This window comes from Ranitomeya variabilis, chromosome 2 (genome assembly GCF_051348905.1).
Source record: "Ranitomeya variabilis isolate aRanVar5 chromosome 2, aRanVar5.hap1, whole genome shotgun sequence".
NCBI lineage: Eukaryota > Metazoa > Chordata > Amphibia > Anura > Dendrobatidae > Ranitomeya > Ranitomeya variabilis.
The window spans coordinates 55,080,396-55,095,388 of record NC_135233.1 but is presented as its reverse complement, the minus strand read 5'-3'; the positions used below and the strand labels follow the sequence as shown (position 1 = coordinate 55,095,388).

The window sequence follows — 14,993 nt, the reverse complement described above, 5'->3', positions numbered from 1 at the left end:
TTGGCACTGTACGCTATAGGCTAGTGGTCTCCAACTGGTGACTGTTTGGGTATGCTGGGAATTTTCAATAGCAGAAAAACTACAGACTGGAGACCAGTTGGTTGGAAATTGGAAGGAGAAATTACACATGAGAAAATAAAACCACCGTAAGTGGCAGTAGAAGGCTTCGGCATTTGCCAACCTTTCTGGATGTTGATGCCAACACTAACTGGAATAGATTTTAAATCTACATTTACTATCTTAATAAACAGCCTAGAAAATGACTTACAAATTAGCTGATCTTAGCCAACGCTAATTATTTCACCTATCTCATGAGTAAAGAGAAACGGTATGTGTATCAACGCACTCTATGGACTGGTAGGGACATTGAGTGGCTAATCTTTGGTCCACAAGTATCAATCATTTCCTTTGAATATTCAATATTTGCCATTAATCATTTAGTTTACATTGTACCTTCTGGATTTTTGCATTAGTCACTATTTCTTATATTACACAATGAGTTAAGATATAAAAGTGCCTTACGTCATGAAGTATGTCTTTAAACTTGTAAGGGTGTATGGGTCTAGTGTTGGATTGACCACAAGGTATATTCGAGACTGGCTCCTCAAGTATTGCAACCTGAAATGCCTCATTCACGGAGCTTTACACTAGAGACGCATGGGAATTCGTGTCTGAGAAATGAGATGGGGGACAATGCTAATTATTAAAGAAGTGCCTATCTTATGGGTACTGTAAGCACCATAGTTCGTGCACATCCACTTGGAGCAGTCCCAGAGATCTTGGCTTGAGAATGTAATTGCAGCGAGATAAACTATATATATTTTTTTAGTAACACTAAAGGTACGTGTCCACAATCAGGAATAGCAGCGGTTTGGATGAAGCATATTTACAAAGGGTCCAAAACGTTGCATTCTATATGACAAGCACAGTGGATTTATAGAAATCCCATGCCCACTGTGCTGCTTTTTGATACTGCGTAAACTGAACTGCGGTGCGGGCTTTGCCGGCCACAGTATGTTAATTTTCTGTAGTGGAGACGCTTGTCTCCTCTGCGTACTTTCCCTAAATAGACATTAGTCATTACATGCTGTAAATCCGCATAGTTCCAAAACACAAGTGCATAATGTAGAACGCAGTGTTTTGGACACAGCAAAAATACACCGCGTCCAAAACATTACTATTACTGATCGTTCGTGTACCCTAAATACAAAAAATGTTGAAAAAATACACCATTTATCCCAGCCCTTCTTACTGCCCTTCATATTCTCTATTGCTTTGATCCAAATGTGTACCATATTTCAATTAAAACTGAAAAGTATATAAAGAAGTCTTCTCAGTGGGTCTATCCTCCTCCAAACCTTCTTTTTTCTAGTTATTAGGCTACGTTCACACAACCAAATTTTCAGTCCAAGCGCTGTCCATGAAAAAAAACTGACCTCACATGGACCAAATGTTATTTATTTGGGCTGTTTAGGTGACTTTTTTCACACAAAATGAATGTCTGTGGCATGCTCTAGTGTTTTCCATATTTTGGATGAGACTCACCTATTCAAGTCAATAGGTGTCCAAAAAAAAATCTGATCGTAGATAGATTATTTGTATTGCCATCGGATTTTTCTGTGTAAAAATGGGAAAAAAAATTATACTCCCGTGTGAACTTAGCCTCACAGAGCTAACTGCAGCAGGAACCTCCCCCTCTACACTTTTTGTGGTTAGACAAAAAATAATCACTAAGTGGTGTCATTAAGAATGGCCTAGCTCACACCAGTCCTAAAGAACAATTCGGTGAACTATCCCCATATTGGTATAGCCGACTGGGAATGGCAAGTAAGCCCTTTAATGAATCGCCCCCCTAAGTCACCAACCCTTTAGCCAAAAATGGAACTGATCAGGATTTGTACAAGACTTTTGGTTTAAGGATCATGCAAAAGAGGTTGCAGAGTAACAAACAATGAGGGCGCCCATAGTTCATGTTCAATTTAATCATTCATTTATAGCTTTAAAGCTATTTATAAAATACCTAATTTGATAGAGGATATCTCCATAGCAAAACTGAAAAAGACCAATACATATACAGAACACTCTTGGTAATAGTAACTCAAAGTGTTTTGTAGTTTTTGCAATATTTGCTATTTTCTAAAAACTGTGCCGTTTCTTGCTCATTGACTGATGTTTCAGGGTTTCAGGTCAACCACCTTCAAGTGAATGCTGCATTACCTAACAGCTTTAAGACAAAAGAGCCACTATTTCCTGAATAAAGCAGGAACATTTATCCTAATCTCATTATAAGTGGAGATTTAGCTGGATCCTGATTTCCTTAATTCTACATTTACATACAGCATGCAGCAGCACACTGCGATTAATGAGTACATGAACTCCAATATTGCTGTAAATGTTAAAAACGTAAGGTACTTAGCGTTTTTGATCAAAGGGGCACAAAAGCTATTCAACCACGTCAAGGTGAACCTAAATATTATTATTATTTATTATTATAGCATAATTTATTCCATGGCGTTTTACAAGTGAAAAGGGGTATACATCATAAAAAACAAGTGCAATAATCTTAAATACAAGTCACAGTCTGGTACAGGAGAAGAGAGGACCCTGCCCGTGAGGGCTCACAGTCTACGAGCTATGGGAGAGGATACAATAGGTGAGGGAAGAGCTGGTGGTGCAGCATTATGGTGGAATGAGGGTCACTGCAGGTTGTAGGCTTGTCAGAAGAGTTAGGTCTTCAGGTTTCTTGTGAAGGTTTCCACGGTAGGCACGAGTCTGATGTGTTGTGGTAGAGGGTTCCAGAGTAGAGGTGATGCACGGGTGAAGTCTTGTATGTGATTGTGGGAAGAGAAGATAAGAGGGGAGTAGAGACGGAGATCTTGTGAGGATCGGAGGTTGCGCACAGTACCTTTTTATGCGGCCATACAGAAAATAGATCCGTTAGTGAAGTCTCTTAGTCCCCTCACATAGTATGATACTCCACTTTATGAGCCACGACACAGTATGACACCCCGCCACACTCATTATGATACCTCAAAAGTGGCCCTCCCACACATTATGACACCTACACAGTGCACTCCGCACTTGCAGCTTACCTAGAGATCTGGGACATCCAGCCATAAATCAAGGATCTATGTATTTTCCCAGATCTTCCGCACCAGCAATGGCCCTATTTATTTTTCCTTTGAAATTTTCCTTCATCAACCTCAAATTCATAGAGAAATTACACGGTAAAAGAAATCAAGGTAGCTTGGGGACGATGTCAGCTCCAACAGAAGCCGCTGTCATTTAACAGCCACTTCACTTATGATGAGAGGCAGTGGAACAATTTATCAGGAGAGGAAGGTGTGAAGTCAGTTTTGCTCCTGGCTGTGTTACCGTTATCTGCTCCAAATTTATTAAAGTGTCTCACCATATTTGTTAATCTGGCTCATCGTTAGATATGACTTCTGCCTACAGCTGATTTCTCACTTTTTACTCCTCCCTCCACTAGGGTCACTTTTAAAAAGTCACAATTCATAAATTTGGCTTAAGCCTTATTTACATAGCAAACCATGCACGGATTAAACATTTTACTAAAAGTGGCAAAAGCAGCATCAAATCACAAAAAGTTGCAAATTTGCAACGTTTTTACAAGATGAGCTTGGAGAAAAACTCTTCATAAATTCCTCCTATAGAGTGGCATTATTAGGGGGATAATTCAAGGATTTTTCAGCAGTTTTCTGATGACAAAAAGTCACAATAATATTGCATATTGTATTTGAGAAAAAAATGGCTCCATTTTGCTCTTTTATGCTTCAGTTGCCAAACATTGGTAAAGAAAAAAGTAGGGTGGGATGCAACTTTTTTTTTTTTTTTTTTAAATGGCATAAAAAATGCAATTTTCACTCCAGCAGGGGAATGAAGAAAAAAAACTGGAGAAAGTTATAGACAGAAGTGTTACATGTAATAAGGTGCCAAATTTATGAAACACTTTATGATTTTTTTATAAACTTGGCACAAATATAGACAATGCAGCCACAAGCAATATTATAATAAAGTGGCAGTGTGAATATATTTTTACCTGACTTTCATATATTAATGGTAGCTTAACTCACGTTTTGTACACGTAGTTTAATGTCGGTGTCAATGCCCAAGGCTAGACAATTATTGCGCCCTCTAAAATGGTAATAATGCCACCTTAAAGCAAATAATGCCCTTCAAATGCCCAATTCAAGCAATGCCAACTGTGTGCCTTTGTTTAGTAAATAGGAATGCCCTGTTAAGGTATTCTTAAAAAGTAATGATGCCTCCAGATTGTCCCCTCTAAAAGTAATCCTGCAACCCTTGTGCTACCCCACAGAAAAAAATTAGCTTTACACTCACCTAATCCAAATGATTGAGTGTTTTCCTTCCACGCACTCAAAATTGGCCAATAAGGGTGGTGCAACGCCATTTTGTTGGCCTTAAGCCAACGGCATCCTGTGTGCTATCGGGCAGAGGGTGTTGGGGCAGAACGCCTATAGCTCCATGCTCTACAACAGGATCCGACTGAACCGGTATCATATTAAAGCTGATACAGTTCAAAATGGCCGCAGACTCGGAAATCCAGGGCAATTGTTGAAAGTCGGGAGCATATGTACTTCCCCGGATCTTAGGCTCTAGGAAAGCCACTGCTATTTTCTTTTTCATTTCTTTCTTTTTAACAATTTTGCACTATTAAGAATTTTTTTCCCCAGACCACCACCCCTGTGCCCCCACACGCAATTCCACTGCATCTATATTAGAATGGTCCCTTGGGGCACTGGATAATTTTCAAGTCGTTCTATTAAAAAGTGTGGAGGATTTAAAGTCTATTAGTTGCGATTTAGCAACTCACGATCTCAAATCACCGACCTGGGTCATCTTTCTAATTGGCTTCCCAGCCAAAGACCCAAAAAAGCACATAAAGACAGCAGTTGCTGCTACTCATTAGAACCGAGTAATTATCTGACAGTCTGTAACAGAAACCATGTAAACAGTTTCCTACATGTTATCTCTGTAAGGGAAAAATAAAATAGCATTAATTCAGAAATAAGCCGGGGATTTTTAGCTTCCATTAGAGGCTGCTGTTGATCGTTATGTGATTCCCTCCTACTTAAGATCTGCAAACTATATATGACATGTTTGTCACATTCGCTTTGTAACGTTCATGTCAGCACAATCGCTTTATCATAAAAACACAACTCTGTAATTAATTTTGGTAAAAATAACATTTTCCTGTGCAGCTGCAGAAAAGAAATATCAAAGGAATAATTCTCTATCATGTGCCATGAAAGAAAGATTTTTTTTTCTATAGTATTAATTTTCAGAAATATGTAATATAGAGATGAAAATTCTGATCTGTGAAAAATGGGGGTCACCTTCACAAAATTGACAGCAGTTGTAATTGATTATTTCTATATGATCAGACCCAAGGTCTCTTTAAAGAAGCACTTCCATTAAAATTTGTATTCTCTTAATATACTGCAGTCATCATATTTATATAGCACTGTGTACTTACAATTGCACATTTTGCCTTTCTACCCAGCTAATTCTTCTCTTTTCCATTAGTCTATGACATCACGTGATTAATGGGTTGAAGGTAGAAATCGGTGACAGGTGCGCTGAAAGGAGACCCTGACACTGGATAAAGTTTAGCCACAACGCGTTTCAACGGACATGCCGTCTTCATCAGATGAAAAAAACTTCCACCTGATGAAGACGGCATGTCCGTTGAAACGCGTTGTGGCAAAACTTTATCCAGGGTCAGTGTCTCCTTTCAGCACTCCTGTGACTGATTTCTACCTTTAACCCTGTGTCTATCCTCCTTTGGAGGTTTTCGGCTGGAGCTGCGGCGGTTCCCAGCACTTCCCTTATCCCTGGGGCTGCCTCCTCAGCACTCCTAAATGACCGCCTTACATTGACTCCAATCACGTGATTAATAACTGACTAGCTGAATCCTTCTAAACTATATGTAGAAACAGGAAGTCTCTTTTCCCTATTTGAGTCATAGGACACTGGCAAAAGTCAATGGCAGGGGAAGGAGGGAGCATAGAAAAGATAAGGATTAACAATACCGGGGGTATTGCGTATACTGGGGGGTCTTGAAGCTAAGAGATTTGGCACCACATACTTAAAATTACCAAACTACCATTTTACCCTCAGCTGTAAAACTAGCGGGCACCATACTACCACAGTATGTGGTAGCTTACACCACAAGCTCCCAGGGTCAAACCTTGTCCAGAGCCTGACCAAATGCCAGATCCACCCTTACTCCATTTTATACTGAAAGGGAATTATTCATATAACTCCTTCCACTACCAAAAATATACCAACTCCAAGGATCTCCAGCCACCACGAACAGCCTAGACACCTCAGACTTCAGGTCTTCCAATTCCTTCTTAAAAAGCAAGTGCCCACAAATCGATCCCTATGGCATTCAAATGTGTGCCATCATTTAGTCAAAAAATTCCATCCCCGGATTCCAATTCATGATGCCTCACACTAATACCCCCGTTCCTCAACACAAAAGTGGCAATTGCCCTATTCACCCTAGCCCTATTAATTTTTTGGATTGCGCAAACCTCCATTTCTTCTTTGGGATGATATCCGACCAGATTGTGAAAATACCTGGAGAAAATGTCCACAATCTCAACAGATCAAAACAAATATCCCACATTATTTCCCTAACTGGCCTTGCCCCCAAATCATTCCCACCCATATGCAACAGCAAAATCTCTAGCATCCTATCCCAGCCAGCTGCTTTTTGCAATTCCGGTAAGACCCTACTCCATGCCATCCCTCTAAATCTTAACCACTTGTTCTCTGCCAAAACCTAGTTGCCTACTGTCTGACCTGAGGTCAGCACGCAGAGCCCCACAATGCACAAACAAATGTCCAAAAATCCATGTAAGCAAGGGAACACCACCTGTAAAGAACAATTATAAAACAAAAATAAGCATTTAAGCAAACAAATTTATTAGCACGTTTCCAATTTACTCCTTATTGGACAAATAACTGTTCGAGCTCCAGCTTATGAATCATATAATAACCTCCGGGCCCAAACCTCTATTTCCTGACTCTGTAATAGCACCACTTCAAAATGAATGTGATCCATAAACAGATAAATCAAGGCCCAGTTCCTGTAAACCCCATCTCAAAACTGCTGAAAACTGGAAATGGGATAAATAAAAACCATCAGCGTGACAGTGAAGCGAGCCAACTCTGCCTAACCAAACCTGACAGTAATTCACCAAACACATTTTAGGACACATCAATGACGGTCAACCATTCCTAACACTACCCACCTCCCCTATTCTAACTGATCAGTTTTTGATCTCCGAACCCAAAGCACAACAACCCAGACCAACAACTAATATCTTTGGCACACAAATCCCCAGGCTTCCTTTTACTAAGAGCAACTAAATCGCCTACTCTCAAAGCCCCAATAAAAGCCATGGAAAAAGCCAATCTGAAAAGTGCCAGTGCAAACGTAGCACTGCAAATATGATCTAGTGCTCCTCCTAACCTTTCCAAAATCTTGAAATATATTGGCCTTCTCTGGTCCTTCACCCCCATCCCCCTATGAAATCTTTTAAAGCCTGCCTAACCAAGGGAGACTTTTGTTACATTGCTAATTCCCTGCAACTTAAAACTGAAGGCAAGACCTGCAACGCATTAATCTTCGCTACCGGCCAACCCAAATCCACCGCTCTGACCACCAAAAACAAAACTGCCAACATCCTATGAATTTCTGATATTACGGCACATTACCCAATAAGTCAGCCAGCTGTGCCATACTCACCACACTGCCTCATACAAAGCCTATGTCTGAAACAAAATCAAATTGCAAATCAGTCATCCCGCTCCTCTAGCACCAGCTTTCATAGATGCAAAGGACATTCCAGTCCAAAGGTCTCCGCTTCTGGTGCCTACATACGGAAACGATCCCACTGGAAATGAGATAATGAGTCTGCAGTGAAGTTTTGGACCTCAGGAACATGCACAGTCAAGACCCATGCATTTAACTCAAGACAAAGCAGATATAGTTCCATATAACCAGCCGTATTACCGGCAAAGATTAAACTGATATTAATAATTAAAACAACACTCAAATTGTCACAATGAAATCTAACCTTACGGTTTCCGAAATCTTCCCTCCATATTGAAACTGCAGCAACTATTTGAAACAACTCAAATAAAGTCAGATTCCTGAGAAAACCATGTTCCTTCCAGGATCCCAGCCAATCGCCAGCACTCCACTGCCCCTTACAATAAGCGCCAAAACAGGCACCACCTGCCGCATCTATATAAATGTCACTATCAACTACCTCGTTCTGAATTAACAACCTCCTGTTCAACTTTTCAAGAATATTTTCCAGATTAACAAATATTCCTAATGCTCCTTGTTTAAACTAATATAATGATGCAGAGCACTAACACCTGCCGTCACCTTGCCAATCTTAGACCAAAAATTGTGCCCGTAGGCATTATCCTACAAGCAAAATGTAACCTCCCTAACAGGGATTGCAACTCCTTCAATGTCACTTTACGCAATCTGTGCATTCTGTCAATTTCTTGTCTTAACGAGGACAATTTATCCTCGGGCAACTGACATTCTGCAATGAATCAATAAGTATACACAGACTTAACTCAGTACAAGGGCCCATTTTTTCTTTCACTAATGGAACCCTGAAAGAATTCACAGCTCAAAAGATCATCTAGGTAATGAATGACAGATTGTAACGCAAAAAACGTCTTTTACCGTCCATTCCAAAAACGAACTGTTTCAAACAAAGAACAAGAAGTCACACTACCCATGGGTAAGCATCTATCCAAATAAAACTCCCCATTCCAACCTAACAACCTGCTTCTTGTTCCTTTCAACATACCTGTTACTTTGTCAGTAGATTATTTTTCTCTCACCATGGAAAACACATGCACTCTCAGCCAAGCCGAGCATCCATCTATATATTTAGTTGGATCTTAAGCTGTCAGCTGAAAAAGATGTCATCCATTAGCTTCTGAAGGTGTATGGCCAGCTTTATATTTTACCAATAAAGCAATAAAAAAAACACAACGTACCAGAAAAGTGTTCTCAGATTGACTTAAGATACATTGATAAAATGTGTTCCTGTTCCGAGCCCTGTTCAGTATTCTACTGCGGTCATTTGGAAAGCTTAGAGTTACTTTTACTCCGGACCATTTTCCATTTTCGTCAGCTTTCTTCAACAGCTCTTGAAAGACTAATGTTATCGCTTGTGTCACGGAGAGGAGATAAAAGCATTATGATGAAGTCGGGTGCTTGATGAATGGATCGCATGTAATATCGTTCCCATTAACATATTCATTTAAGGCATATGAACCAGGAAAAATGTTGATATAAGACAAATGCAGCATCTCATTAGCTTTAGAAAGCAGCAGCGTAAAAGGAAATTAATTTTATTTGTGGCTTGTCATAAAGATTTATAATACACATCTTCTATTCAATAATCTTTGATTAAGTCAGAGGCAGGGACACGTCAGGTCAACTTTCCCTGAACCATTTTAGAAGGCCTCAATAATTATTTCATTTATTCACTCATGTTTTAGTCTCATGCTATTTATTTCCAATACACTTAGAGCATGCTGGAAGTCAATAGTTGCATTATGTACTTAAACTTAAAGAGTATGTTGGATCATGAGTTTCTTTTTAGAAAAAATACACACGCACACTCCACAGTGACTGACAGCAGCATGTAAATGGTTAACAGCAGTTGGCATCTGTCTGGTATGAAGCTGCTCCTATGTCCTCTATATACACCCCACCATGTACATCACAGGTTGTTTAGGAGCTAATATTAAAGATATTTCTTTGGGATGTGTTATCAATAATCAATCAGTTGGGATCCGAACTCCTGACACTCTACCAATCAGCTGAATGACTCACAAATGGGGGAGAACTACAGTAGGATAAGTCCAACTGGGCGTTACCAGAAATGTGTTTGTAGGGGCATATACTTTTTCCCTGGCATGACGTTGACTAAGTAGGAGGTGTCATGCAGGAGAAAAAAAAAACCACCCTCCAGAAGGTCAGAAGAACATGCTTTCTCCTGCGTGCCAAATAATGACAGGCAGCCGTGCACTCAGCCCTGATCTCTACAGCAAGAGCAGATGCAGACAGAAGAGGGACCCTGTGCAAGAATAATATATGGACCCTTTGCAGTCAAATAGCTCAGCACAGTTGCATCTACTTTGCAGGTGCATGTGTGCCTCCTTACCTCTTCAGTCTCTGCATAGCTGCACAGGTTGCACCAATAATATGTCTGCCCACCACCCTGGAGCTTATGTTGTCATGATCCATTTTTGGATCTGTGGCAGATTAAAACTTTTTTCCTTTCAGGCCATCGGGGGTTAATGTCAGTGTTTTTTCCCCTGGTGGTCTGCTGGTGTAATTGCATTGTTGCTGGGTCAGCTGTTGTCGGTGGTGACCACTCCCACATCCTTTAAAAGGTCACCTGATGCACCAGCTGACTGTCGGTGTTAGTTCTTTCTGCAGCGACCATGCTGAGAGAAGGAGCTTTCTGGGAGCAGTGGTTCTACCACTGTATTCAATAGATCTGGTGTCGTTATCTTGCTTTGCTGTGCTTTGCCGCAGAAAGCTAAGTGTGGTATTTTTAGTACCCTGTTCCTTTCAGTGTCTGTCTTACCTTACCTTGTGTTGTCTTAGTGCAGCGGTGGGACCGGTGTTCTCACGTGCTAATTCCCTACTTAGGGATAGGAGCAGGGCAAGTGAGAGTTTAGGTATCCTGGTCGGTGATGGGTTGAAAGAACCCACATAGGGACGTTAGTAAGAGCAGGGCACATCCTCAGGTGAGTGCAGGAGGTGTCCATTCCCCGTTTCCCTACCGACAGGGCCTACCGTTGTTAAAATTTCCCTGGTGTCCCCTGGTGTGTTGCGCTGTCTGGTGACCGACCAATCGTGAGGTCGTGTCACATCGTGACAAACGTGTAGTATAGAGCAGTGTGATTACAAACACCTCCACATCTCATCTCAGAGCAGTCAGTGTGAATGAACAGGGAGTACAGCTGAGCTATGTGTCATTGCAAACAGGTCAGCAGCTCTCCTCTGATAGTGCTGTCATATCTAACTCTCCCCCACAATACTGTGAGAGCAGATTTACAGGTGTTTGTAATCACACTGAGCTCTGTTGTATTTCCCCTACCCCCACACAGACTTCCCTGAGATGAAAGCTGTAAGTGTTTGTAATCATATTAATCTGTGCTGTATCACTACACAATAACCGCAGGGATCAAGGTTGAGAAAAGCCCTGTCTATCATTATGTCTTACAGGAGAAAGCATGTTCTTGGGGGGCATGGTTTTTCGGGGGGCATGGTTTTTTGCTGCATATGATTGGTCAATACCATGCAGGGGAAAAAGTGCATGACTCCAGAGACAATTCTTTAGTAACATTCCCATGGACTTATCATGAATTATAACCCAAAACTTAAAAGCCAATATCTCTGCAAAGGAGGGGAGACATTAAAAAATAAAGAAGATGTTTTATTCAGCTCTGCAGCCACTATTCCATGATGTGGTCAGTTTAAAAGGCTAAAACTGGTGAAACATCATCTTTGAAGCACCAGGAAAAAAAGCAAAAGAAAGAAAAACACTCTAAACAGGTTGACCATCTTTTGTAGACACATTTTTTTTCTAATTTTTCACAATTTGTTGTAGACACAATTTTTTTTAAATGCCTATACTTGGGGCTAAAGACCATTTCTATAAATTGGTTTCATTAAAAGCGTTGCACCTTTTGCTGGCTGCAGAATGAGTTATCTGAGAGATCAATGAGCTTGTATAATGGTCTCATTCTAATCCAGAATTTGTAATTCTTTTATCTTTCTTTTCCTGAGCTTCTCTCATCTGCTTTACGACCACAGTCCACATCAAAGGTGAATGTGGAGGGGAACGAGGAACCATCAAAAGCCAAACAATGCAGTGCATTTCTAACGAAAATAAAAATTATTTTAGCCTCAAATACATGCATTCAAATGGATGTGCTAATCTTCCTTCTTCAGGAGTACACCGCTCCCCTGCCTCCTAACTTCCTGTTAACCAACGGGCAGTGCTGTCCTAAAGATTGACAGCTCAGACTGCACGCTGAAGAGCAAACAGCATGCAAATATGCACTCCTTGCCTAGGAAACTAGCAACTCTGACATGGCCGGTCATACAGGAAACAAGCAATAATCTATAGTTTTAAAAACTCTATTCTTGAGAATAGAGAGGATTTATAATAAACATTAAATTGCAACGTTTCTTGTTATTACAAAAATATTGTCATTGAGCTCTTTCAAAGACAAGTTCAGCAATCCCTTTACATGGCCAATCTGTTCCTCCATTACTGAGAAATCAGGGTTGGAATTTATATGTAAATGAGGCTAATGGGCTATGGTAGATCTGAAGCCTCTGTCACTCCAGCTCTATTCCCAGCCCAGTGCCGCTTCCTCCTGCTTGACTGACTGCCTCTTTGCAGTGTGACTGCAGGCCAATGAGCCATCAATCAAACAGGAGGAGGCAGTGCTGTGCAGGAAATAGATTTGGAGTGACAGAGGCTTCAGATCTACCATAGTCATTTGCATATTAATCCCAAAAGCTGATTTCTAAGGAACAAATTGGTCATGTAAAGGTATAAATGGATTTGACTTTGAAAGAGCTAAATGCGTATACAAATAATATAGGATGGGAAATTGTTCTGGCATATTTTCTTTAAATAATAGATTTCATTCTCCTTATGACAACCACTAGTGGGAGCTATCCGAATACAGATCTATACAGCGGGTATAACAATCAACTCTTTTTTCAATTTTAAATCGCACTCAGACTGATGCACAAAACTGAATTACGGGGCATAATACAACCCCCAAATTCTACAGAGTCCATGAGTCTCTATGGGGCCCTACAGTACTACCATATTATACCAATTTCATACAGAGATCACAAAGATATTGTCCTATAAGATCATTACTCCCAAGGACGAATCCTACCGAGATGACATAAGTGATGAGACGACAGAGGGGTCATACAGCGGCAAACTGCGGAACTCCGAGTGCCACGATGTGACTCCATGCATGTGTTAACAGTGTGCATGACATGCTGAAATATCTTTATTATTTATCAAATCATTTTGCAGGACTGACATAATTTTTTTGATTGGCATGCTGTATGGAACACATTGATGAGTATGTAGAAAAGCAGAAAATGTATGGGATATATGGATTTAAAAATATAAGTCTGTTTCCTACCCTCCATTCCCTACTGGTATTGCCTCTGTCTTATTCACTGCAATACTAGACCCAACCAATAAACTGGTGTGGAAAAAAAAATCAGTCATGTTTTGTTTATTTTATTTTTTGCTTTGTTTGTTTTTTATTTTATTTTATTTTGGACAAACCCTTAAATATAATAATAATAATAATCTATAAAATAAATTATGTTTGCAATGTAATAAAAATATTTAATATTTAATAAAAAATAAAAAAAAAGAAATGGTTACCAAATATGAAACGACAATAATATTTCTTTGTGTAACAGGTATTCAAGCAGCAAGAACCAGTGCTTTGGACTTCCTACTACTCGAAACTGAATGCAATTTTATTGAATTTAATATTTGATGTATTTCTATTTTTTTTTTTTGCTCTAACTACAGATGTCACAGAGAACACAGCTATTGCAGAGCGGTATAGAAGACATGAACTCTAGATTTCAGGTCCTTATCTTACTAATGGCATGCGAAAGCACAAAATATCATTTTTAATACCTGCAATGCTCTTTTGTACATTTTTTTAAAGATAATATTTACTTGGAAAAAAAAAAGGAAAAACATATTTTTTTTTTCTTATGGGCATCTTCATTTTGTTCATATAGGATTTATGATATCTGACTGTAAAAAAAAAAATCCTATTATTTTGTTGTGTTTGCTATTCACAAAGTGCTTGATGGAATGAATATGCAACTAAGAGAATGCTTTCCACATATAATTGGTTTTATTTTGTGCATGATTACAACATATTGCTGTAAAAGTGCTATTTAAAGAGATAAAAGGATAAAATGATATTTGTATAAAAAAAAGCAAAACAAAGAGAAGCGTATTGTTTTACTGACTTAAGTTTATTTTGCACTTTCGCTCATGGTAAATGTATTATACAGATTTATAACAAATTACTATGGCTTTAACTTGACATCAGTTAATGCTAAGATATACTTAAAGGGTACCTATTGTTTCAAATAACTTTTCAGACAAAGCTTTCATGGGTGCATGAGGAACTTGGAGCCTGCATTTGTCACCAGTTTTCCCTTCCGCATGCATGCCCAATATTCAGTTGACTCTGAGATAGTGGGTGCGGACTAGCTGCTCTAATGTCTCCCATACGCGGCACACACAGACATAGGGATTCCTGCTCTTCTTTCTCTAGGACATGCATGGGAGGCACTAAACATGACCTAGCAGTGTAGCTGTGAATCCAGCTCCAAAGTAAGAAAAATTACTGAATCACTGAAGCCTATGGAGAAGGAGGGAAGAGCGGATACAATTTGTGTGTCTGTACCTGAACCAGTGCCTCTTCTGGATCTTCCCTCCGCCTTCTTTCTCCATGGGCTTTAATAGGATCTGTAGTCGTTGAGGTGTCAAGCAAGATAGATTTGAGATTTTTTTTTCAGAGTGATCCGCAAGTTCAAGTTCCATGGAGGGGAGGAGAAGACATGGATACAGAAGGAAATTTCTATGATACAGTATATTACAAAGTTTCTTAAATTTTCTTGTACTATTAATTTAGGCAGTTATGTTTGTTCAAACAACAGGGACCATTTAAAGCATACCTGTCCTTTTAGGTGACTTTTCATAGTAAGCTGTTGTGTGAATACATGAAGAATAGCACGAGAAAGAAATGGTATATTACCATCTCCGCCTTCTCAATAACTATATACACAGTGCAGAAGAAGCACTGTATATACA

At 39.6% G+C, this 14,993-nt stretch overlaps 1 protein-coding gene across 1 annotated transcript in view; it reads left to right on the top strand.

The window, feature by feature from the left end:
- The window catches only part of KCNK12 (potassium two pore domain channel subfamily K member 12), a 168,801-nt gene extending 154,699 nt beyond the window's left edge, over nucleotides 1-14,102 (top strand). Inside the window, exon 4 of the mRNA XM_077292241.1 lies at nucleotides 13,574-14,102. Coding sequence (XP_077148356.1) covers nucleotides 13,574-13,625 — 52 coding nt within the window. The 3' untranslated portion in view covers nucleotides 13,626-14,102. The remainder of the gene's footprint in view (nucleotides 1-13,573) is intronic.
- Nucleotides 14,103-14,993: the final 891 nt, after the last annotated feature.